The sequence below is a fragment of the Lineus longissimus genome, chromosome 10 (assembly GCF_910592395.1).
Source record: "Lineus longissimus chromosome 10, tnLinLong1.2, whole genome shotgun sequence".
Lineage (NCBI taxonomy): Eukaryota > Metazoa > Nemertea > Pilidiophora > Heteronemertea > Lineidae > Lineus > Lineus longissimus.
Genome location: NC_088317.1, coordinates 933,033 through 959,871, shown reverse-complemented (window position 1 = coordinate 959,871; position 26,839 = coordinate 933,033). Strand labels below are relative to the sequence as shown.

Below are 26,839 nucleotides of genomic sequence, written 5' to 3'. Positions count from 1 at the left end.
GGTGAATCTGAGATCTTTTTCTTTTTTAGTGGACTCAGTCATACCACAGCGGTCATCCTGCATTATACCGCTACTGTAATCAGAAAGGTCATCTGCCTTGAGCAGCGAGTTTGGATTTGGTCGTCTGCTATTTCTGACACTATTCCAAACTCCACGGGACCGGCCGGCTTTATAGTCAAAGAATAGCCGTATCACTTTACGGTTAAGCGATGCTTGAATACATTGACGAGATGTGCCTCTAACCCTAACCCTAATGTGGGCCCCACTTTTGCCCACCCAGACCCCATGTGGAATATGCACCCGGGTTTTCGGGTGGGGACCATGTGGGCAAACTGGGCTTTTTTATGTAGTTTTTACAAGGGTTCTATATGGAAATACGACGCTTATGATTTGTTTAAAGAAATAAAATGCCCGATTTAACATCCTGCAGAATCAGGGGAATCGGGCGTTTCCAGTGATATACGACACAAATGGGTTGTCCTCATGCAATCACTTTGGAAACGCATTTTAAAATAGATGTCCTGTTAATGGGGCGCGTCATCATCGCGTACATTTGGGAAAAACTCCCCAACGAGACCTATAGGAACTCATGGACTAATGGTAGCGTCACCTGTTTGTTACTAGAAGAACTCCGACATCCCTCAATGTGTACATCGAGGATGTAACAAATCGCTCATCAAGGGGTGTACCAAGATGGCGGACACATTAGGATTTATCGAAATTTTCCAAATTTTTCTCCTGATTTGCGGCGTAAAATCAGCATTTACGATGGACGAAGCGCATGATGTTGCAGCCGAGCAGGATGAAAGAGCTCAGACAGACCATAGATTGGACAGTCTGAACCTTTTGATGTTTATTGCGCTGCTTATTTTGGTGATTTTGACGATCTGGTTGTTCAAGCATGTCAGGTTCAGGTTTGTCCACGAAACTGGACTTGGATTATTTTATGGTGAGTGTGGCTGTCACGTCGTCCCTGTCTCTAGTTTAGATATGTTGTGCAGTGTGTTGATTCTTTAGTAGTGAAAGTCTAATTTGTGAATATCGTCGCAAATCTGTGCCAAGAAAGAATAGGCCCTAATGCCGGTCATACTACTAGTACTAAAGTCGGATCAACAATCTTCAAACCATCTTTACAATAGATCTTCACTGGATGACTACTGGTATGACTCATTAGATTTTTCTGGATGGTAACGAGTTGGCATGTTTGTGAGGTGAGACGTATCTCCTGTCTCGTTTTCTGTCTGGGGTTTGGTTCTTCTGATATCTTGAGCAACTCAACCTCTGGTTTGAGTGAGGGATGCTCTGTCTTAGTCTTAGTCTGATGATAGTAACATATTCTTCTGTTGTAATGTCAAAAGCTCAGTGTAACGCCAACATGTCCTGCTTGCCCATGGTGTTGTGGTTTTAAAACAGCTTTCAGTAATAAGTTAATGTTATTGTTAAATTTGGTGGTTATGATGGCCAAGTCATCTTGGGCCTAGGGATTGGCTAATTCATCCTTCACCGTCCAGGCCAGTTTCAGTGTCTGCTTCATTCATCGAGGGGATGACCTCCTTGGTTTTGTAATGAATTTTGAAGGTATTCATTGTTCTCCTTCTTTGTGATCTTCCCTTCAGACAGTCGATCCTCCTTTATATGTCTTCTTGATTTGCCAGCTCCATCTCTGTACAGTTAGTCCTGAAAGTTAACACCATTTTGGGAGATTTACTTTCTTAGGTCTCCCTACAATTGACATTCCTTTAATACTTATTGCACTGTTCCTGGGGTTATTCTGGCTCTGCTTAAATTAACGTGAGAATCAACCTTTGTCTTTTCAGGTCTTGTGATCGGCGCCATCATCCGTTATGCAGGCGTCGGCACTCCACGGACAACAGAAGTTGTCACGCTGCCTCCAAACAGCTCATTTATTGGCACGCTGCCCCCAGACAGCATTCGCCTCAAAGTGATCGCGGAATATGCCACAGCCAACACATCAAAACCTCTCTACTTTGAGTACAGTTACAAAGGATCGGTGAAGCAAGTTTCTGTCTCCAATATTGAGGAGCTGGATGAAAAGGTATAGTAAGGCTTATGTTCATGTATTGTAGCTTAGGCCTACTGATTTAGGCAACGAATCTGTCATCGCCAGCTGCACAACAGAAAAAGCAACATTGAGGCCCTTGGAGTATAATACAGTGATAAAAAATGCAATGTTGCAATCGAAGTGTGTACTGATTAGAATGCCAAGTCTTTCATGTCTGTGTGCATGTGATGATGCTTGACACATTAGAGGCATGGCAACCATCTCAGTACTCCAAATCAGATCTGTCACCAACCAGTTGCTATGACAATCTTGCCAAGACAAATGAATGCAATGAGAATCTGACTAGTCCACATTTTGTTCTGACGACACCGTCAATGTCTTGTGCGGAATAAACCAGATTTGATATGAGACATCGGTAAACACCCAAATGAAATATTAGAGGTGTGTCCATGGTAACTGGTTTTGTGACTGTTTGTGGTCTTATTTAGCTACAACATCCGACAGTATGCCAGCCAATTCATAAATCGTTACTCACCCACACACAAGTCGTAAGCCTAATTTGGACATTCTGAACCATCGGAGTTACTCGGTCCGTTACCTCCCCTCATAATGGTGTAACGGAGGCTGTCCGGTCGGCGGAGTCGATTGAAGGCTTTGGGGTCAAGATGAATTTGGAATTCAAGAGAATGTCTTGCCATGAAGGAGTGTCAGTGCGAGAATTTGTGTTAATCAGCAGTTTCTAAGTCATCCCCTTCTCAGTGAGAGTGTCCAGTCTTGGTGTCGATGGTGTTGGTGATTGGTGGAGAGTTCTCTTAGAGAGACGGCTCAGATACCACACTCCCCAGTGAGTTGGTTTCCTACGCCTATGGGAATCTATTAACAGATAAGATCAATTCAAGTGAGAAGTGATGTGGTTATTTCAGTAACACATGATTGTCTCCTGTGTAACATAGGTGTTGTATACACTTCCTTCGATACTCAGCCTATTTGATGAAGCCTCTGGAGCACAGCTGACAGCAATAGCCTGATTGATATTTAAAACATTCTTCCCATGCTGTTGACATTGTTGAATGCGTGCATTATTTTTGCAAGTAAGATGAGAATATTGTCAGGCAGGTGTTTCCTCCTACCCTTCTTGGTTTGGTGAGACTTTGACGGCCATACAGACTGCTAGAAATAACCGTATAACCTGCATAGAAAGGTCTGTTATTGTAATATTGAGCAAGTTCCGTGTCACTTCTTACTGAATACTGGCTTACATGTATATCGTGAAGATGTGTCGTTCTGCCACATGTCATACCCGGAAAGTTATGATACTGGCTAGATTATAGATTGTTGACCACTTGGGTCATCTTGCCTCTGCATAATCCAGCCTCACCCAATTCCATTTTCGGACAGCTCTCCTACTCATGTCTCGTCCTCAGAGTCATGATCCAGGGACATGTATGTTACGTTTTGACATGAACACTTCCCAGCCATGTCGCTATGTGACCGTGAGGTACTTTCTGCGTGTATTTTAGTCAACGGTATTGGTAATCAATAAGATCTGGCCTGGGACATAATCAATACTGTGAACATTACATTTTGCTCATGTGTAATGGTATGACTCCAATAATTCCAATGGCACATTTGAGGAGCTTCACATGGTCTGTCTTGGTCGTCGTTGGTTTGAGTAATGAGCTGGAAGGAATCCAAAGTCATTCAATGCTCATATCTTTCAACAAGTTTGAGCATTTGGTGACTGTGATATGCTGTGATCACAACAGATAATTTAACAACACAACAAATCAAGCCTTGAAGCATGAAGCTCACCCCTCCCCCAGAGCTAGAAATCCAAATTGCAACTCTTCGCACCATTATCATAGACAACAAAGACCCTCAGCAGGGAGCTAGGCACGCCGGCACCTGCTAGGGTGTTTTGGCTAGAAAACAGTAATAAACTGTTACTGTCAAGCCCTCTGGCATAAAATAGGCATAACAGGTGGTTGTCTACTAATAATTGTGCAATAATCTCTGCTAGTTATTCAGATGAGGAAATTATACAACAGCTGGCTATCGGTACCAATCTCTTCGTCATTCACAGTCAATATCAAACGATATCTCACAAAATTTAGCATGTAATCATGAGCCTGATTTTGCATGTAAGACTGCTGTTTATGCAGGATTCCCCATGAAGGGAGTTACTGGTTACACACATTGTGCTGGTGCTTTGACCTCTCCTTTAGGGCGCTGCATCCTGCCTCTCCACTTCGAATGGAGATCATGTTGGTTGGGACTGAAAGAGACCACCTTGCCGGAGTCAGTGTGAACGGTCTTTAGTACACTGTCACTGTTTTTCTTCTTAAAAAGTGTTTTAAAAACATGATTTACATATACATATTGTATTGTTTCAGGCGACCTTTGACCCCGAAGTATTCTTCAATGTTTTGCTGCCCCCAATTATATTCTACGCTGGCTACAGCATGAAACGTGTAAGTATTTGTCTTACCCTTGATGAGGACACGCCAATCGCAATGATGGTTTTGAAGATATTTCAAAATAACTGCAGCAGACACAATCCTTGTCTGTTTGCAAGCAGTGACAGATAGCACAGTCAACCCCAGTACATACATGGCTAGCGCCCACTGAAAGAACATGTAATTGATGTGATGATTACCACACCGCATTCCATGTATCAGTTCACCTTGCCACTGATCGTGTCATCTAACTTCTAAGTAACTAACAGATCAATTAATGGATGGGCAAGCTTCCAGCTGGAGGCTAGCATGACTCAGTCTTTAGCACTACTGTGGTGTGTGTCTGCCAGCTAATCGCTGCTAACACATACCTGATGCAGAGTCGGAAAGTGGAATGCATTATGATGATCATTCAGACACTGAAATTGACCGATCATTCATTGCAATAATTTGTTGTTGTTTGACCTGTACTGCAGCATCTATTGTAAATACAAAAACCTACAGCCATGCCAGTCAGTTGCAGTTGTAAAAACGTTCAGGCCATCGCTCCCGTCAGTTGTTTATTGATTGACGACCGATGCGGTAACAATTACATGCTCCGGTTAGCTGTGTGCTTTATCAATCCATGTCAGTCGATGAGGAAAAAACTGCTGGGCAGTATCACCATGGCAAGACACGTCCATTGTTTTGGTTGAGTTAGTTTGATTGTGATGGAGAGATTTGATTGAGGACTTACTGGATTCATGTGCCGTTCCCATATTATTTGTAATCATTATTAGTAAACATGGATGTCATCATCATAACAAACAAGTAGATTTTCATCTTATTTGATCCCTGAATCATCTGGCGTGGCATAGCCATAAAGATCTCATCGACTCAAGAGGTGAATTGATTTCATTTTTCCAGAGACATTTCTTCAGAAACATTGGAGCGATTGTAACATTTGCCTTCATTGGTACAGCCATCTCCTGTTTTGTCGTTGGGTGAGTTACTTTGATACCTAAATTCTGAGTGATAAAGACAAGAAAGACTTGACCCAATGCCTTGTGTGATCTCTTCTATAAATTGTGTATCTCAAATCTGGGACAGGGTTATCATGATTTGGGAAAAACAAACATAGAGAGCCAACCCAGGACTTGAAACCAAAAGTCGATGAATTTTGTAATATCAAAGTGCAATCGGCCTACCAGTACCAGCACCAGTACTAAGTATTTCTGAGGTTTTGGAATTAAAAGAACTGCAAATATCATTTTGTGGTGTGCGAAACTTTGAAATTGCTACTGACATCTTCGTTGCAGATCGGTGATCTTCGGTCTAACACGCTTGATGCCCTATCTCAGCCTCAGTTTCAATGACTGTCTCTTCTTTGGTGCTCTCATCTCAGCCACAGACCCAGGTAAGTAGCCTTTGAAGGGCCAACGATCATATTCACAAACACTCTACTTGCATCTGGCCCTGGAGCTCCTTATTGCTGAGTTGGTAGAGACGCTAACAAGAGCACAATTCATCCTGGGTGTTGAACGTTTGATTTCTGCTTTGGTCTGCATATTGATGTTTCCTCTTGTTGATTCCAGTGACGGTGTTGGCTATATTCCATGATCTGAATGTTGATGTTGATCTGTACGCCTTGGTGTTTGGAGAGAGTGTCCTGAACGACGCTGTGGCCATCGTCTTATCGCAGTAAGTAAAGTGATTTAGAGAAGCAGCAGTGTCTACTGGGTGGGTTTCTGCTGAGACTGATGTAAAGTCCCTTTTGACCTTGGGCAAGTCAAATTTCCAATCGAACTCATTCCTCTTAGGAGGAGTGAACAAAACTAACTAGTAACTTTGTAAAATTTGTTAGAATAAGTTACTAAATACTCCATGGTTCATTTCAGGGCCATTGACAAGTACAGCCAGATCAACACCCAAAGTGGCTTCGACACAAGGGCAGTCTTCCAATCTCTTGGGAGCTTTATTGGTATCTTCAGTGGCGCGTTTGCTCTCGGTTCAATGATGGGCTGTATTACTGCACTCATGACGAAATTTACCAAAATCCGTGACTACCCATTGTTGGAGACTGCGCTGTTTTTCCTCATGTCGTATAGTACGTTCCAGGCAGCGGAGGCGGCTGATTTGACGGGTATAGTTGCCGTGCTGTTTTGTGGTATCACTCAAGCCCATTATACCTATAACAACCTGTCGACGGAGTCAAAACTCAGAAGTAAACAGGTCAGTTTCTAAATTTGATGTGTTTCCGCCACAATCAAATCAAAGTTGGGGTGGGTGCATTTCTTAGGGTAATATGACCCCTGTGTTACGTCTAAAATCATGTAAAATTATATTCAGGCCAAAAAAGCTTTTGTCAGCAAACAGAAGGGGGTATATGTCCCCCTTCTTCCAGCTATTGTTGGCCCTTATCTCCCATTGGCCGAAACCCTGGCAGATGTGAGACTAGTATGAATAGCCCAAGGTTAATTTTGGGCCTATTTGTTTATATCCTCTGTTTCCTTTTCAGCTTTTTGAAGTCCTCAATTTCTGTGCGGAGAACTTTGTGTTCGTTTATATAGGAGTTGCGACGTTTACGTTCCGGAAGCATGTCTGGGATGCTGGGTTCATATTCATCGCATTTGTATCCTTTGAAAAACTAGCAGACGCCAGTTGGATGAAATCAGTAACATTTGATCGTTTCCACTTGTGTCATCTTCTTTTATTGCTGCGAGGGGGAGAGGGCAGTTAGCTGAGGGATGGAATCAGCAGTGCAGCCACACAGTTCAGTCAGCTGAACTTGGTGAGAACATGGTGATGAGGTGCCTCCCCTGTATTCTGGTCCTGGTGGCCCTGACCATCGCTTGGTCTGAACATTTCCACAACTCAAGCTATCATGACTCTTCACATGAGAACAATACCTTCCTTAACCCTGTCCCCAGCTAGCTGTTCTCATTGCTCGAGCCTGTAATATCTATCCCTTATCATTCCTACTCAACCTGGGACGAAGCAACAAAATCAAAATCAATTTCCAGCATATGATGATGTTCTCAGGTTTGTACATTTCATCCAAATATTCATCTCGGATGAGCTGCTAGTCAACATCTTCAACCATCCAGAAATGGAGTAGGATAATTTGCATTTTCAAATTGATGATTAATATTTTGCTTCCTTCCGCACAGGCCTAAGAGGAGCCATCGCCTTTGCTCTCGTTGTACGAAATACTGCTAGCGAGCAGCGGAGACTCATGTTATCCACAACGCTTGTGATCATTATAGCAACTGTTATATTATGTGGCGGCCTCTCCACGACCATGCTACAATGGCTCAAAATTAGGTAAGGTTCTCAAGTCTCTGTGATATTTCCAATGCTGGCTTGATCTTTTGGTATCTGGGGCATTAGTCTCTGCTAATGAGAGAATGCGATCTGTAACAAGTACCGGGTACTGAAAGTTTTGATTTGAAACTCTGCAGTCATGAACGTTGCTCTTTTCCAAGGTAGTGCATACTGTGTTAAGAATAGATTATAGAAAAGATTTGGTTATGTGTTGAACCTTCCTGTTGATTGGCTCTCATTCTAAACATATCAACCTCGGTTGTATTCCAGTGGATCTTATAATCATATGGATTCCAATCTACTCATTTTGTCAACAAAATGTTTGTATTTTTTTATTTCTGTTACAGAGTGGGTGTAGAGGATGAAACCGAAAACCAAAATTTTGAAGCTGTGAGAACAGTAAGTATTCTTTATGTGATTATCACAAAAATCTCCGCCATCCGTTGTAATCAATAGATCACCTTGTTTGCTGAACTTTCAATTGAGAGAGAGCTACTAGGCAGTCATTCAGGTGACATCAAGACAGAGCTACAGAAAGTGCTGATTTGAGGGTGCACTTGAACAGGACTACTTTGCCTGGAAAGTTGTGCAGAGAGATAGCAATCTGTATGATTGATTGATTGTGTGCTTCCTTCGGTATTGGATACCAGGCTGTTAACGTAGGAACTTGCAATACTTTTGAAATTGGGGTCAAATTGTGACGCATGCGACCAGCAATCTGTGTAATAACTACTGCTCATTTCTCCAACCCAGGCTATGACACGCCAGAAAAAGTACAGCACAATGGCGGAGACTCAGAATGAGGCTGGGAGTAGCACGAACGTGGATGCTAGTAATCCCAACCAGATGCAAATGGTTGGTGTTATGTTCTGGCTTCTGATTGGTTGAGGGAGGAAGCTGGTGGGATGACTGTTCGACCCATTTTCAAACTGGAAATTTTTCTGAAAATTTACAATCGACTTGAAATTCAAACAAATCAATGAATGAATGGTTCTGATCAGTAGTTTTCTAGTGGGTGGTCATGTCAATAGCTTTTGGCAAGATCTGTGTCCACCGTTGGCAGAATTCTATTACACCAGCTTCTGACCGTCTCAACCACATCCAAATTTCTTTTGGTGTTCTTTATGACATTTCTAGATATGCCTGATAACGGTAGAGTGCCATGAAACAGTTCTGCAAACACAAACAGTTCATTCTCAAATCACTGAAAGGGATCATCCAACATTTGCTGAAAATTTGGATTGCGATTACATCAGATTTCTCAGCACAAAAAAACAAAACTTTGAACAGTGTCTTGATTCCTTCCATAACCACAGCAGGCAGCAAATGCTGGCCCACAGTTTGAGTGATAAGTCAATCAAAACCAAATACAGCCAGTTCCCCAACTTTGAACCCAGAGCTCCTCTGCCTGCATGCCGATTCATACACCTGTCAGAAGTTTGTTGAATGAACTGCAATTCTCACTATTACAAGCCATGTCTCCATTGTAGCTCATGACATCATACATGCTGCTATGACCTCGCTGTTGACCCTGTTACACAGTATGCTATACACAACTGACACATAATGAGTAACCTACCCTTACTGTCTATTCAACTTTTCTACTATATTCTCCAAATTATTATTTTTGTACGAAACTGATGTGTCAGTGTGTCTTTGTCCTGTTAGACTTGATTATTGTGTGACTACTCTGGGATTTCAGGCCTTCTTGTCGCTATCCCAGCCTTCTCTAATTCACAGGCAAAGGTTTCATCATAGATTCTATGATGGCCCCATGGTAGAATCTATGATGATGATGGAGATTGCATTTGGTCCCAAAATTAGATTTATAAAAGACGTAACTTGGATGAAATGGGCCCTGTAGTTTTCACTCGGCAGCCCAAAAGGACAGTGACATTTACCTCTGTAAAAGCTGATCATAGTTTACTCACAAAAATCTATCCAGCCAAACCATTCATTTTTCTTTCTTTCATCTCCTCTTCTTTCGCCATTTAGTTTTGCATGTCACTTGTGTCCTGTCAAATTACAGTTTGTTCCGTTCAATCTTCACAAATCACATTTTATTCTGTCTTGGTATTTCACTTGGTATTTTCTGCATGTTGCTCTGAGTTTTTTAAAGTTTTTGATTTCGTGGGAACTCAGCTGTATTTCGCTCTCCTTGGCTTGAGTGGAAAGTTCCTTGATTAATCTCTCTGAAAGTCTTCCCTGTCACTCTGCTCAAAGGAACCCTTACACTTCCAGTCATCAGAAAAGTTTTTAGCAATATTGAAATTTTTGAATCGGCAGATAGTTCTTGGCTCTCTACCAGCACCTAGCTGGTTTTGTTACCATTGGCAACCGCTTCAGCATTCAACCACTTCTGAATTTTTTACTGTCGCGTGATTGGTTTGCTGTGACCTTGACGTTTGATCCTGACTATCACCTGCTTTTTTTGGTTTCTCACTTTTGCTGTTCACCCTGTATTGACCAAGTTCCATAATGCATTGATGTGCAGAATGTACATGTTTTATGCACTGCATATTTGACTGAAACAAACCTGTTTCGCTTGCACCCAATTGGCTGCAATAACTAGATCAGTGTTGGAATGTTTATGCTGTCCAGTTATGTTCCAGTTATGTAAATTTTGTCGTTGTTTACTAGTTTCTGCTAAATTTCCAATAGATTAGATCCTGGCAGCAATTCATGTGTGATCTCTTCTCACTGTAGGTCTTGTGGGTTCTATTTTTCCTATAACTCTCCACGACACCTTTCTCAAAACAGATGTCGCCTCACAATAATCTTTGTATTTATATCAGCTCATTTCACTCGATGCCCGGTTCAAGCAGAAGTTGTACTCTTATTTGAAAACAAATCAATCACATCACATCATTGAAACTTTTCTAAAGGCAAATCATCTCCTTCCATTTGGACCTTTTCTCACTTTCCTCCACAAAATACCAGACAAAAATATGTCTTTATATCTAATCTGAAACAACAAGGTCCAGATCTTACATATGTGCTTCTCTAGTTTGCAAAACAAACCATTTCAGATCCCTCAGGATTGTTCTTTTCCCACGAAAGAAGTATCACCTGAAGTTTCAGCAGTGACAGACAAGACCCCTTGTACTAATATCTAATTCTATTCTAGGCTGTTTGTGATTTGACCTTCACCCTTACATCACCCCCAGCCATGTTAGTGACACTGCATTGTGGTTACCATAGTTACCTCCTTGACAACCATGTTTTTCCATTGTGACCAGACTAGTAACTATTAACCTCTTACTTGCGGCTGATGTCATAGTGTACATCAGAATGCTTATGTATTGCAGTTGCCATGATTACTCCTTAGTTACCAAACAACCTCCCTAGCAACTGGCAGTCCCCCTGTTAACCCAGACTAACTCGGCCCTTTCTCTCCCCAGCACCTGCTGGTAGGTCATCACATGGAGCGTGACCATGAGTTGCTGGTCGTCAGTGCTCAGGTATTGGTCGATTCTAAACTTTCAACGAATCTTCAATGTTTTGTAGTTTCATATTTTTCAGATATCATTGTAAATGTTTTGACATTGATTTGTCGTTAAAATGATTGTACAGGGTTCTCCATAAAGAGGGATGGGCATCGGACTTGAAGTAGATGTAGGGAGCACAGTCAGTAGTGTTACTGCTTGGTTTTGGATGGTGGACATTGCTCCTGTCACTGCTCTGACATCAAGGTCAAGCTGCGTGAATGAAGTGATGGGTTAGGCCCTTGCAGAGTGTGTTCTAGGGACAGCCGTAACAAACATCCAGACAAGGTTTTGTCATACGGGTTGATTGTCAGAATCATTCATAGAGCGATGAACTTAAACTTTGTGGAGAACTCTGTGTTTGTATTTTGTGATTTGTAGTTAAGACCTGGACCTTGTACTAATCCCCTGTGAAATTGTTTTCAAATGTAGTTATCATTCGTGGAATAAGTCTTTCTTACTTTGAAATCTTGTTTTCAAAAAGTGTCCAACCCAATTTTTTTCAAAACTCTTGTTTTGTCTCGCCACTCTTGGTAGTTTACGACGTCCCTCTTGTTTTAAGGCCCATCACCCAGTGCCCACGAGTAATGGTTGTCTGTTCTTTAAAATGCTCCCATTTGATGCTTGATTCCTCTTGTAACAATCCCCTCCTTCTGTGTTTATTGTTTCGGTGATTTGATTGACATGGAGTTTGAGATGATTGTTGTTGTTGTTGTTCTGCATATTCCTGCTCTAGTCAGATCACTGGTGCAGATGTGTTCCTTCTTGGTCATCATCATCAGCTTCTATGGCCCAGATTTGTGCGTTTGGCTTCTTGTGCCTTTTGGACTTGGCATGGGCCTTTGTCTGGTTGGGCTGGTTGGACATGGGCCTCTGATACACATGTATGCTTTGTTAGCCATTGTCCAGCACTTTGTAGAGACTTATAAAATCTATATTTATCCAATTCAATAATTGGCTGATCATTTAATGTATTATGTATATTCTGCATGCATGTGTTTGAGTTGAATAGTGAATGGCTTGGGTTGGCTGATGAATGCCTGAGTGAATTCTTAAGCTTCCTTAATACTTAATACAGTTTATAACTAATCATCCATTTATACTCCTAGTCGTAACTCACTTATCACTTGAAAATCCCTCGTCCATTTCATCAGGTATTAGCACGTCTGTTACCATGATCCTGAAATGAACATATTATGTTTAGTGCAGGGCAGATAAAGAAAAGCCAAGATTGAGAGAAACCTGGCCAGTAGTTTGCGCTCCAGCGCCCAAAACAATACAGATAGAACATTTACAAATGGACTCTAATATTCATATGTTGATTGAAGAGTTGAGCCAATGCTGAGAAGAGTTGAACTATCAGAAACCTATCTGTTTCAGTAAAAGAGCAAGATTCGAAACCTTAGATTGTCTGATATGACTCCATTGTTTGTATTCTCTCTTTCAGCATAGTCCAACCACGGAGCAGAGATCTGATGTGACGGCAGTGGCGTATGAACGGGCATGGCTCGTCGGCAAGTGGTATTCCTTCGATAGCAAGTATCCTTTTATGCAAGAAATGCTTCTTCTTAGACATGTTAGATATCGACTCCAACTTGTCCTAAGTAGAGTATGGCTATCAACATTTTGACTTCAGCATGAAACCTTCTTTACTCCCATACTCTTTCTTGTATCGTAGACCTAAGGAGGCAACCCAACAGCATTGAATCCTGCTACTCATCAGTGTAAACATGATTAAACTATGGCCAACCATGAAACAGACGGGTCAGCTAGGCTACTATGATTCGAGCTGTATTTGGATGCGTGAAAATACTGCCGAAATTTGATTTCCTTGACTTGCTACCAGATTCATGAAGCCATTTTTAACGCACAGCCGGCCGTTACTAGAGGAAACGTTACCTAACTGTTGTGCTCCTTTAGCTAGAATACTCACTACTGAACAACAGTTATCACAGGTAAGGCTGCAGACATCGCTGACCCAATGGGGCGACATATTCAGGTCTATTCTCACCAGTCATCACATTATTCAGTTGGGAACAGAGTTGTGTTTGTAATTATCTGCAGACAGATTTACAAACCCGGTGACCTATTGGGTGTCTAGCACTGAAGGGGGAAAGTCATTGAGGCCTTGTGACTGATAGACCTGAGGCAGGTGACTCGATTCATCTTCTAGAAAAGTCATGCTGCTGCCGATTGAGTCCTACTCTCTCCCACCTACAGTCACTGAGGTGTTTATAAAGCCAACGAGGCCTGAGGCAGGTGCTTGATTCATCTTCTAGAAAAGCCATGCTGCTGCCGATTGAGTCCTACTCTCTCCCGCCTACTGTCACTGAGGTGTTTATAAAGCCAACTAGGCCTGAGTTCTATTGTTTCTTAACAGGATGAACATCAACGTTCAGAAGACTCTGACACTGATCTTATCATAGACGATAATGAATTGACGTACGGTGACCAACAAGTCAACAATACTTCTGCTGATGGTGCCAATAGAAAAGTCATCGCTGAACAGGTTAGTACCATCTTCACTGCTAGGGGGCACTGGTATCACCTGTGGCGTGGTGAATCGTTGTCAAGCTTTCAACACCTATGTCATGAAGAACAGGGGACTGGAAACCCTTCCCACTCTCTGAACCATGAAGTGTGTGTTTGGGTAGCTCCTTGAGCAGCCGGACCCTACTCATCATGTGACACAACACTCATAACGTCTGCTGGCAGACGTGCATACATTTCATTTTCAGGTCATGTTCTCAAACCTGTCAGGTTCTCTCTCTTCCATCTCTGATCTTTGTCTTCAACACTTTCTTTGTCTCACTGTCTGTAAATGATCAGGGCCCAGTTCTTTTGACTAGTTGTGCCTGAGTTATGGAGACTTCTATCTCCGATGAAAAGAAGTCTGTCTATTTGTATGGCTATGAACTGAACTAAAGGACAAAACTTCACCTCCTATTCTCCTCAATCCTTGATCCATCAACATCATCATCTTCACGTAACACCGTCTACCAACAATCACACACGTCATGTTTTTTTCTTCGCCGCCAAGAGTCCTTTATGGAAAGGCCATCAATCGTCATTCTCATCTTCACTGTCATCACAACAAACAGCAAATAAACCATGATTGAATCTCACCAACATATTTTTTCTGTAGCCTTCGAGCCCCGAGGACTATGAGAATCTGGACGGCAATGTAAGCCCCCAGCAATGGATCTAAGGTGTGTCTGGTTCTACAGCAATTCCAATGTAACCCTAACACGGACACCAAACAAAGATAAATGCCGCGCGTCTGTCCTTTGTATACTCAATTTGACCGTTCGAGAAACTCGAGATGAATTCACCAAATGTATATCAACATTCAGTGATCGAAGTTCTGAACACTTGAGAAAGAATCGTTCAACGCATTGGCTTGCTTCAGAAATATGTGGCACATTCAATTGTGATCCCAGAGTCTGCACAGTTTCTCAGACGGTCAATGAAGGTGTACCAATGCGAGACTGTACGTCAGATCACCCTGTGTGTGTTTGCCATTGATATTGTACTGTTTGACCTTGAAGCGTGGGAAGGACATATGTCTGGTCTAAGATTTTGAAGTCAATTTTCAGCACGGGTTTGAAATCTCCACTTTTAGTTAGAATTCCTTCAAGTTTCAAAGGATAACATTACAACATGGAAAAATTCCAATCTTTTTTTCTCGAGCACTCTCATATGCCTGTCTCTGGTCATGTGGTTTGGTCTCCTACCTGATAGGCTCTGAGTCTTGACATTGTAAGTGACTGCACAGTTTCCAAAGTTCATTTCACACTTGTCTCAGCTCTCTTTCTCTTATTATTCTTTACTTCTATCCTGTCTGTTGCTATGAGTCAAAGAAATCAGCTTGCCAACTCAAAGTCTTTGCACTCTCTTGGTGTATACATTTCTTGATTATCATATGTGGCTATATTCTGACTTGACCTGTGTTCATATTTGATTTAGAAGCTGGTTTACACTGTGTATAACCCTCTTCTCTTCTTTTCTTTCGAACACTCCAAACATCAGATTAAATCTCAAATCTTTCTTCTTTTTCATAAGTGTATTTGATGTGTCGAATTTTCTAATCTATACAGAGTATTGAGGAGAAAGTGTCTTTCCATTTCTCTACAGATTAGAAAACTTGCTCATCAAGTATGCATTTCTTCTCTCCAGCCTTTTATTTCTCAACCTGACTCAACTACTCAATATGAACCAACATGTTTAATAGAGACAGGGAGACCCAGCTTTCTCCCCAACAAAATGTTGCAAATGATAACTTGCTGTATATGAACGTGTCACATCTGGTTGTCTATTTGAAGATCCGACCATCCACAGAGGTCATGACAGAGGTCATGACAGAGGTCATGACAGAGGTCATGACAGAGGTCGAGATAGAGGATGATTACAGCTCAGATAGTGACTCGCCTCTCCTATCTCCTGTATGACCTCAAACATGGCCGCCGTGACCTTCCCACATGCTTCAAGGTCAGCACCACGTACAGTAAGATAGTCTGTTTTTAAGTTTGGCTGCAGGTCTGTCGCCAGGGGAATTCAAATCAAAAGAATTTAGAAAATAACGGATGAAAGTTTGGACTCCTTTGCTTCCAGCAATGTTCTAAACTTTCTGAGTATGAGTATTATTAGGTAACAGTAAATGGAAAAACACTGCCTTGATATTTGGAAATGTTCTGAGAAATCAACAGTAATGTGGGGTGGGAGCTTTTATTTTGGTGGTTTTCACTGAACAGATGAGAATATCATGATATTCTCTCATAAAAACAGATAAATGCCAAAAGACTTCAAGACTGAAAAACAGAATTGGACTCTCCGTTTGGTGATAGACCTGACCTCATGTTCACTGCTAACCCCTAACCTTTGACCTCTAATCATGTGACCTCGAGAGCTTCTGTAGCGTGTCTAGGAGGCGACCTCTGTTGTGTAATATTGGAAGCTTCTGTAGTTTTATTTGGTTCATGGGAGCAGAATCAATACCGTAGAAATTGATAGTTTCTACCCAAGGTTTGGTCATAACATAGTTTGGATTTGATTGTTGACTTATTTTGATTTGTTTTAATTTATTTATTATATATCCTGAGGATTTCTGTGTTTGACGATACTTATAAACAGTATAACATGCAAGATTGCTAATACCTGGCTCTTTGCTGTAAATAGCGCTTCTTGGGCCAGGTCCATTGCTATTTAACCTCAAACACGCACTCACATGTACATTTCAGTTCTTTGATATCGTAACACAGTCATAATCACTTGGTGTTTTGTCGTAATACTTCATTCTTTTTTTCGTTTGACAGTTTCAGGAAAGTTTACGTTTAACTTTTGTAAACTTTGATCGACTTTGCTAACTGTACTTTTGTTGGTTAAAATTTACAATCCCAAATGGAAGGGACGTAGTTTGATTACATTCAACCATAAATCCTTTGAACAATGACACTTTTGTCAATTAGTGGCATAGCTTTCAGTGAATTAAGCCAGAAGGCTGATACCCACCTAAAACTCTTGATATAAAGTCAGGTTTTTTCTTTAGTTCGTTGATTTATTTCATATTTATTTTCAGCCCGCCCTTGATCTACCCAATGCAAGGTACCTCTTCACTTGTCTCCTCAAGTTTGCACTGATTGCTTGGGTGACTTTAGTTTTGGCTATTAGTTTTGCTTGTGTTCAGGTTTTGGCTTGCGTTATCTTGCAGTTGAGGTTGTTTCAGTTGGCTGTGCTCAACAAGTGACCATGTCCCGATAGACATGACACATTTGATTCCAACAATGTTGATTTGTTGCATAACATTTATTGGTTACAAGCATGACTCACATTTCTTCAGATTCTAGAAGCATGATGATTGGTGATGGTTGCGATAGGTTGCTTCTTAGAATATTTGCAACGTGCATGCTCGAGAAAGCTTGAATGACTGGAATATGATCCCCACTGTGTACAACCGTACTATAGTAGGGTATGCTTGTGCTGCACAGAGAAACAGAGATGACAATATGAGTGAGTGCATGTAGACAGGCATGACTAGGGTAACGCTGAGAGGGCCTGTCTTAGAAGAGTACAAATATCCATTCGCTTGTTATCTATAAAAGTATGCACTTTTCTTCAACTGTCACTTCTCACGATTCGATGCATCATTCGTTTCATCACCTCACTATGTTGGCATTGTCTGTCTTTGAACACGTTTCGGCCCACATCTGCAGGAGAATGTTCAATGGTTTTGCTCTCTTCTCTTGCAATGGTCTTATATGGTGGAGGTATTATTGGGTAATGGTCAATGATTTCATGATTGTAACTTTTTCGCTAGGTGTGTTGATTTATCGTGAATATCAAAGTGCATTTACTTGCAAGTTGAAATGTTGAACAGGATAAATGTACATGTAACGCATGATGATGAATTACTATCATTAAGTAATGGGAGAGGAGATTTCATTCCAACTTTAGTGTGGCGGTTACCACATTGTACCAGAGGGGCAGGGTAAGCACTTACAGGTGAGAGGGTAAGCACTTACAGGTGAGAGGGTAAACACTTACAGGTGAGAGGGTAAGCACTTACAGGTGAGAGGGTAAGCACTTACAGGTGAGAGGGTAAGCACTTACAGGTGAGAGGGTAAGCACTTACAGGTGAGAGGGTAAGCACTTACAGGTGAGGGTGACAGAGAGACTATCCAAGGATACTCCTAACTCGGCAACAAAAGGATTCTGTTCACCAGCACCTGTCCAGTGGATTGGAATGTAGGACATTTATAAACTTTCACCATCTCTCTCCTGCCATGCATAGAGCAGGAGAGGAATGGATGGATGGAAGACCACCAGAATAGACATTTTCCATGACGTAGTGACAGACTAATGTCGGGGGAGAGGCATGTGTAACGCCACAGGTGGTCAATGATTGCATCGAAGTCTGACACTAGTGCGACCACATTAAAATTACCCACTGACGGGTGCCAGTTTGAGAGAACGGCAGATATGGAATTTCTTCTGAGCCAGTTCTGAGTCTGTTTTTGCTATTGATAGATTCAATACTCTGTGAAGTTAATCAGTCATGCGGCTTTTCACCAAGACCGTATGGCCACTCTCATCTTTGGAATAACTTCCTGATCTACCAGCTAACGCTTCCTGATCTACCAGCTAACTCTTCCCATTGCAGTAATCTGGGCGCTTTCCCTAAGTTTGTTACATCTCCTGAAATGACTTACTAACCCGGTGAGTTTGACATCTATCCTGTATGGTCCTGCCCTACCAAGCACAACTCTGGTGTGTGGGATGTAGGGGCCCCTGTTCAGGGATTCCCTTTTGAAAACAAGGAATTCCGTTTAGAAATACCTTCAGAGGGAATCCCTGTGTGGGGCTAACTTTGTGAAAACAAGGGGTACCTGTCAGTGAGAGGCTTGTTAATGTATGTGTAGGTAATGGGAACATCCTCGAGTGTAGTTTAGAAAACAACGATGGGAGACCGATTCATGTTGTAAGTGGTGAACGTGAATCAAACGTTCAAAATGTTACCACAATCAAGTGTGACATGTGCAGATAATATATGGGAAAACAGCACAGCCGAGTGCATTTTCCATTGACGTGAGTACGATTTATGACCAATTTATTAACTGAAATATGAATCGGCCTCCTTGCACAGAACCCCTCTCTTTTCTAGGGTGGGATCCGTTTGTGTGGTCCTGTGGGTACCTGATGTGGTTTCCATTCCCTTACAGGTCAGAGACACCTCTGGTATCACATATTCTGTCATCGTCAAGTTAGGCTTTTGCTTCACTTTCATACTTCACACTTCGGCGATTTATATCAAAGAAGACGGTGTATGTGGGAGCTCTCTTTGGTGTTGGTGGTTTGGCTGGATTTTGCACCTGGTTTCGGTAGTTTGGTGGCTTGACGTTAGAGTAGGAATGGCTTTGTAGGTTTGATGGTAGGAATGGTAGGGTTTCTTGTCAGATTGTATGACGTCCTCTCTCTTGCCTGGTGAATGTTTTGGAAGTTTTTCGATATCTCTCCATCTACTATCTTTACCGGGTGTTTGCAAATAGAATGCAGCTATCCACTGTCATTTTGTGACTTGGCACTTTTCACTTCTCATTGCACGTTCTCTGCCTATAGTAGCTGGAAACCATAACATCCTGGTCATTTCTATAACCTTGTTAACTGCCAGTACCGGGCACGACTGTCAACCAGTGTTCTCTAGAATATTAGGTCTCCAACATTTTCCAGTCAGTGACACTGAGAAATAATGCAGGCTGTATACATGTACTTCATATTTTGAGGTTATAAACGAGGTCTGAAATAATCTTCCCTGGGAACTTTTGACATGGCAGGCACCACTGTACGATGTCCTTTAGGTATGTGCCAATAAGAAGACCCTACTACTTCCACAATATGACATATTCTAATCGCTGGTGTCTTTTCAGAGTGTGACAGAAGACGATGGCGACTTGAGTCAGGGAAATCAAAATACATGTACGAGTATCCCCACGAGGATCCGCCTTGACGGACCAAAAGGTGAAGCTGTGTGAAAGTGGACCACGTCGACAAGTGGAATCATACGCCAAGTGTAAACTGCTTTCAGAGGAATGTTGTCTGGACTTTAGCTTCCTTTGAGTTAGAGAATGAAAGACCGTGGCCACTGCAGATACGTGTCGCCGCTGTTTACATGGAAATCCGTTGAAACATGCTCATTTGGTGGTCCTATATTGATTACGGACGAGAACACCAGTGTTTTTGTATTAACTTGTGCATTAACACCAGTGAGTGTCAGTGTTTGGGAGATTGTTTTGAGAACACCATGTGGATTGATTAGCTGACCATAACCTCCGAACCTCAGCCAGTGAGAGAAGTGAAAGCTTGACAGTTTACCTGCTGTAAGTATTTGAACCTTTCCGACAGATCCATGTTAGAAATTAAACGCTCCCATGCAAGATTCCTTCGATCGGTAGAATGAACTGAAGGGATTTGGGGATCCACCAACTCGGGGATAGAAATATTTTACAAACTGGTACTACTTACTATACTATAATTAAGTCTTGCCCTATGATGAAAATGAGCAAATTCGCAGACTTTTGGCATTGCAAATATTTCACGGTTCACATATACATGTAGTGCCCTTTGCCATACTTTGCTGCAGCAGTGTCCATTTCCTTTGTGCAATATAAGTGTAAGGTAATGTCCAATGGATTGCTATAATTGTATTAAATCGTGGTCAAAAACAATGTAAATATATGATGTTGATAGGGAAATAGCTTTTGCTATGTGTGCCACGCTGTCTGGTCCATATCAAGCCAAGTTTGTTTGGTTTGCATTCCAGAGTTTCTTGTTCATGATTTTGTGTGGTTCCGATTGAATCTGTGGGAACCTGTCTGTTTCAAAATGTATTATATTTGCCGATCTAAAAAATATGGATGAACATTTCAATTATGGAAAACTAGCACAAGTTCTGTTTTGCATTGCACCATAACTTATTTTGTGTACCATTCTAAGAGATGTAAGTAACATTGTACATGTTGTAATTACATGTAGTTAGATAGGAACACAGAGTGATCATTTTTACTCACCCTCATTGCAAGTTTTCTTTGTGTCATCATGAAAGTTGATATGCATTGTGTATCAGTGTTTGAAGACATAGTCAAGTTGGCCATTGGGTGATATGAATAAAGACTAGCAAATGCTTTTACTATAATGTTGTACATAAAGGCCAAGTGTAAATGTACATGGACTTTTCGCTAAAAGCAATTGCTAGTCTTTATTCATATCACCGAATGTGGCTGGAACCAAGTTATGTACGGACCGCTAACTGTTTTAGCACATGTCCAATTTTTCACTCCCTTATTGGGCCAAGAGTCAGCATGTGATAAACTACTTTACTATAGAATTATCATAGAAATGATAGCTTTGATCCCAATGGCGCTGAGCCTACCTCATCTGGCATAATTTTTTAACACGCATCGTTTTCTAGTCGTAAGTCCCATGTTGATAAGTGAGCTCTATTTACAGTTCTACTTCAGCTGGGTTTGTTGATTTAAATTTTTGAAGAAAGTTAGAGTACATGAAGATGAAATACAGATTGCTTGTTGGAGCAAGTAGTGACTTTGAATAATGGCAATGAAAATTGTTTAGTTTTATGTATTGTATGTGTACCATATGAACACTAAATGGTGTTCTTTCTTGTGGTGTTTTTTGAGAAATAATTTATTTCTCACGTTTGCCACGTGTTTGACTGAAATGTGACTGTGACGTGCTAACGCATGGATGGAGCTTCTTATTTCACTACTGTTAAAGATTGGGAACTGTCCTGTAAATGTTTGGTCTCCCCATTGTTTCGACGACCTCATGGACTGCAGTGGAACCTCTCGACACACTTGGGGCAGAGAAATTCTGTCCTTATCAGAAATTAGAGAAGTGTCTTGTTCAGAGGAGTTGAAAAAAATTTAAATCGAAACAAGTTTTATACTAATCTTGTATCTGTACAAGGAATCCAAACTCTGCCAGTTTCTTACCTTGAACATTTTGAAATCTGAAATTAGCTGCCTTTTCCAGATTATTCCTGGCCGAGGTTGTTTTGTATTATTGGTTGCAAGATGTAACTATTTATTCTCGCCATGTTCACATAAATGTTCAAAACAATGATTAATATAAATAATAGTAAGATTTTATTTCTGTCTTATTTCATTTATTTTAACAACAGTAAAATATCCCGAGACCTTACACTTCATAATCTATACCCCGGGACTGCAAGTGGCTGTTAGATGCAACAGGCTCTAGGATGCAGTTCACAGCATTGAAGGGGTTAACACCGACTTGAAGAAAATAAGTAATTTGAACTTCTAACTAACAATGAGTAAGACAATGATGTCAGGTCTAAAATAGAAACATTGATGCCTTGGACAACCACAGTCTCTTCTTAAATGAGAGCAGGGTTTGAGAGACCTTTCAAAATGAGACATTCCCTGGACGAATTAAAGACTGGAGGAATACAAGCTTGGATTTTCCTATAGCATTTAGAAAGACTGACACAGAAGGGAAGCCATCTCAATGTGTGGAACAGTTCTTCTCATCAGCTGGTCAGTCTTGTCTAGTTCAGTGTGTCTCCAACCAGTTCCGTAGAGGATACTTGGTTTGTAGCAACTCCAGAGCAAGTTTGGCTGGTCAAGATCACAATCCACAGAAGCATGAATGTCCAAAGATTACAAATCACATTTCTGTTGCCACGAGATCTTGATGGACTTCCTCTTGGAGTTCTTCGCTGGTGTCCGGCAAGGCCTGTTCCAGATCCTCGAGCTCTTGTCGCAGCTGTTCTAGATTCTGGTGGACTTGAGGCGTCACCTCATGTGCTGCCTTTCTCTCCTGAGATAGCATATTCCTGGAAGAACAGAATTCGAGATATTTACAGAATTTTATCGTCCAAACAGCTTCAAAATGGAAACTGAATGTACTCAACTTACAAAGTGATCTTCTGCATATCTGCAGACACGACAGGCTCTGTTGACTTGGTGTCATCATCCATGGAGAGTGTGTCAAGGATCTTGGTGAGGGTCTCCACCTCGTTCTGTGAGAGACTGACAGCCTCACATGACCCAATCTTGGCGTCTTCAGTGTTCTGCATTTCTCCTGCTATCACTTCATCAGTCTGTAGAGAGGAAGTACAATTGTGTTACAATTGAGCTGTGTCAACGTTTGAGGTGTGTAAAGAATTTATGATGAGACCATGGAGACAACACTTACATATGTATCCTTGGCTGCCGTGAGATTGTTGGCCAAGTCTTCAAGCTCCTGTTCAAATTTGAGTCTGGAAAGAAAACAAAGTAATCGAGGCTGGGATACATGAATGAGAGAAGATCTCGCTGTATATTTGGTCACAATGAGCATTTCATGTGGTGTACTTCACGACTTAGACAAAGTGGCTGAATTCCTGCAGTGTCTCAACCATTGACCATTCACCAACATGTAAAGTTATGATGGCCACCAGAGGGATCGGTATGGCCATTGACTATGTATCGGATGGGTTTCCATCGAATCTATGGCTCGCCTTGTAAGGGGTTTTTCCAACTCTGAAGTGAGATTGACACATACACATCCTCTTGCTTGCATTTCACATTGTCTTCAATCTTTGTGCTCAGGTTCGTTAACTTTGTTCTTCCCCTTTCATTGGCATCTTCAAGGCTGGTGAAAGAAAATTATATTGAGTGAGTGATTTGATGCGTGAATTGTCTCCAACTCCTATGATGATGACCAAATTTGGAGTCCAAGAAGCAATGGCCAGCCATCACTACTGCACTGGACTTCATCCAGAAGTGTACACGAAAGGCATAACTTTGCATAGCAATCTAGATGTCACTGGCATCCTGGTTCCATACCCACCTTTTAGCCTGCATGAGCATCTGCGCAATCTTGTGTTGGGCTACTTTTGAGGCTTCTGAAATATGGAGATTTCAAATTTGTCAGTTTGTGCAATTTGACAATGATTATCCCTGGCCTGATTTCACGAAGCAGCTACCATCACTTGTTACTGTTACTTCAAACTTCAATCAATTTTTCTAAACAAAGGATTTGACGTTCAGTTGCCGCTAGCTATCGACAGCAACAGAAGTCCAGTGGTCTAAACTGCTGCTATCATAAATGCACCGAGGACAGAAAGATAAAGCCCTCAAACCTAGGAAGGATACCAAACCAGGAGGGCCGAGTGCCTCATCACCTCACCTTGCATTGCTTGGTTTGTCTCCTGGGTCTGGTGAGCTTTCACTTTGCCTGCAAAACAAATGCTCAGGAAATTGAGCCAATATCTATATCTTGCGTAACACCATACAAAATATCTCTCTCTCTCTCTCAAAATAATTACAAATGAAGCTTTATGTTTCCATTTGGTAGAAGTTCTATGAATAACTTGCTGAGACTGAGAATGAGAGCTCATCACACCTACATTGTTCAAGAGTTACTTCAAGGCCACGCCTCTTATTTCTGACTTCATTGAGCTGTTGTTCAAGACTGGCTTTCTCTCCCTGGAAATCGTTCAAGCTGTTGAAGAGAACATCCACCCTGAAGGCCATGACATCTATAAGATGGGAATGCTCCTAATGGAATGAAGTCAGAATGATTAATTCCAGAGAACTCTCGAATGAGCCCTTCGTCTTCGAGCTTCAGCAGCTTCATTCAAGTTCATGATCGATCTAGACAGACAACAGACGGGATAGAGACAAAATGTGTGTGTGGGTGTGTGTGTGTGTGGGGGGGGGGGGGGGCTACTACTTTAGTACTTATTGAGAAATGTCAAAATAGGCTGTCTCCATTTATTGGGACCTAGGCTACAGTACAGTCTTTTTGGAGTTCTAGCCCATCAACTCACAGTTTAACTATATCACGAGGTACTTCTTTATCTCTAGGCACCAACTTTTGTCATGTTTAAGTGACAATTATCAGATTATACGCATAAACGTGTGTAGGCTTAATATAAAAATTCGTCTGCTATGTTTTGGGCAATCTCATTCATGTCATTCTCCAAGCGTCGTCAACGGTGATTATTGCCGTCGAGCCTCACTCGCCCTCCTGACTGTGTGGGATTTCAACGGGTGTATGTAAATTCTACATCGCATGTAAATTGGACATTTGGCCCGGCGCCCGCGGATATCTTTGATAAACCTTTAGAACCAATTCCTTACTGGCCGTATCTATGCCCTGTGCGGTGTCTTCGGCTGGTCTCCGATACGAAGTGCCCATCAGACAGGCTTTCTTCACGAGGCTGCGAATTTTTTCCTGACCCTTTCAGCAACGCTTTGATTTAGTAATGAAATTTTGCTATCCTTCTCCATGGCAGGGATCCAGGGTTTCCCCTCAGACAGTGCCCGGGAATCCGTTAGTCACTCACTGTGTGCACAACATTGATGTGGTCGTCGTCTGCTATTTGTGCTAATACAGACGACTCACGAGCAGGAAGACGTTTTTTTATGCTTCGCGGTCGTGAGCTGAAATAAGAGGAATAGAATAGGAGAAAATTATGAAGTTTTGTATTTTTTGGGAATTTTTCCCCCCAAAGTTTTGGGTGTGGCCACAGCACAGATATTTTTAAGAAGCCTCTCATAGCGCTCTGGGATAGCGCTCCGCTGACTATGCTATCACCCAAAACATTTGAGTCCTGTGGTTCGTCATTTTAATCAAAAACTTCTTAAAATCCCTGAAAATCTGTGCACGTATTTCTCTTTTAACCATTATCATATATTGCTTTGAGGAGTCACGGTCCTCGTGGAAGCCATTTTTGTATGAGAAACCAACATATCTCATGCCCAAGGAGTCCCTTTAAAAAATCAGTGAAAGTCCGTGCATGTTTTTCAACCCTTATTATCATGTTTACTGATGTCCCTAACCAATGTTCATTAATCATAAAGTCCCTCTTTATCTGTGTCGTGGCGTTCCATCGGCATTTCCACCTGCCATCACTCGATGACGTCACCAGAGCAATCGCCGTCTCGTTCGCGGCATTTCTCATTCGCTGAACAGACACCTTCCATTGATATAGCCTGATGGCTGCCAGCTAGCTGGTCGTGGTGGGAAAAAAACACGATTTGACCAGCCATAACTCTGAGCTAGACAGGCGGAGCAGCATAAGCTATCAATTCATCTTAACGCACCCAACGTACGCGAAAACGGACCACTTTCAATCGCTCGGTGCGCAAACTTGAACTTGAATTTTAAAAAAATTGCCATGTGTGAATACTAGTATACCACTGGCTATAAATTTCAACAATCATGTTACGTCACGTAGACTCGTTTAAATATACCACAAAAGCCAAGTTTCCGCGAAGTTATGTCACTTGTTGTCCGACTCCTGTTCATCCGACCGTGACCTCAGTATTTGACCAATCAGCTTTATACCGTGAGCATTTTCGTGTATGGGTCAATGAATTTGATTGAAAATCACAATTTGAATAGATGAGTGGTTTGGTAACCTCTCTGACGTAACGTACTCAATACGGGGCGTTGAATTTGGCTGTGCTCCCAGTATGACAGACCGGTTTTGGGAACACAAGCGTTCAGTTGTGTCGACGTCAAGTCGAAGCACTGGTTCAACATTGGTGAGTTCAGCCTGATTTCTCCACAACTTTTTCTCCCCAAATTTTGCGACTATTGTCTGATACAATGTACAATCTTATCTTATCTTTTCATTTTCATTTCTTGCAGACGCCAGACACGTTGTCCTGTCCAGCACACCCAATGCTGCCCAACCGGTTTATCACAAGATACGACGTGAACACCACCATGGTGAGTTGTTTTTCTCTATCGAAACTTCCTTGATCGCACATACATGTATTCTTTTGAAACTTCTCATCTCTGCAGCAGTGGCGGATCCAGAAATTTGGGAAAGAAGCGGGGGGGGGGGGCGCTGTCCCACCAATGAGAACTCATGATAGAGCCGAAGGTGCAATCCTGAAAATGAGGGGGAGGGTTCTTGAGGAGAGGTGAATTAAAATATCAAAGAGGGATGACTCATGCCGGACCCCTAAATCCGCCACTGCTGTTCTGAATATTTCCACACTCGGCTCAGCTGACCTTTGAAAGGAGGACACTGTTAGCCCATA

The 26,839-nt window shown here is 41.8% G+C and overlaps 2 protein-coding genes across 17 annotated transcripts; one reads left to right on the top strand and one right to left on the bottom strand.

Moving 5' to 3' along the window:
• Window positions 1-669: 669 nt before the first annotated feature.
• Window positions 670-21,925, top strand: LOC135494219 (sodium/hydrogen exchanger 9-like). 16 transcript variants are annotated; one of them, XR_010448358.1, is made up of 19 exons: window positions 670-949; window positions 1,818-2,056; window positions 4,417-4,494; window positions 5,386-5,462; window positions 5,778-5,875; window positions 6,054-6,159; window positions 6,357-6,690; window positions 6,977-7,090; window positions 7,389-7,500; window positions 7,629-7,782; window positions 8,130-8,181; window positions 8,536-8,637; window positions 11,184-11,243; window positions 12,715-12,806; window positions 13,114-13,222; window positions 13,648-13,776; window positions 15,590-15,755; window positions 16,843-16,868; window positions 19,688-19,788. XR_010448358.1 is itself a non-coding variant. In XM_064782041.1 (19 exons), exons 1-19 carry the CDS (start codon window positions 694-696, stop codon window positions 19,790-19,792), a joined length of 2,259 nt encoding a protein of 752 aa, XP_064638111.1. In that variant the 5' UTR covers window positions 670-693; the 3' UTR covers window positions 19,793-21,925. The 16 variants fall into 16 exon arrangements, 12 of the variants coding, with proteins under 12 accessions (XP_064638111.1, XP_064638118.1, XP_064638119.1 ...); XR_010448357.1 differs by having other exon boundaries at window positions 15,590-15,771; window positions 19,688-19,722; XR_010448359.1 differs by lacking the exon at window positions 19,688-19,788 and adding an exon at window positions 18,424-18,440 and having other exon boundaries at window positions 15,590-15,771.
• Window positions 21,926-22,463: 538 nt separating this feature from the next.
• LOC135495018 (uncharacterized) lies at window positions 22,464-24,351 on the bottom strand. The gene is made up of 7 exons (XM_064783406.1): window positions 24,190-24,351; window positions 23,970-24,017; window positions 23,631-23,685; window positions 23,343-23,432; window positions 22,995-23,058; window positions 22,715-22,899; window positions 22,464-22,632 (listed from the first exon to the last, which is right to left on the bottom strand). The coding sequence occupies exons 1-7, from the start codon at window positions 24,314-24,316 to the stop codon at window positions 22,464-22,466; spliced, it is 738 nt and encodes a 245-aa protein (XP_064639476.1). The 5' UTR covers window positions 24,317-24,351.
• Window positions 24,352-26,839: the final 2,488 nt, after the last annotated feature.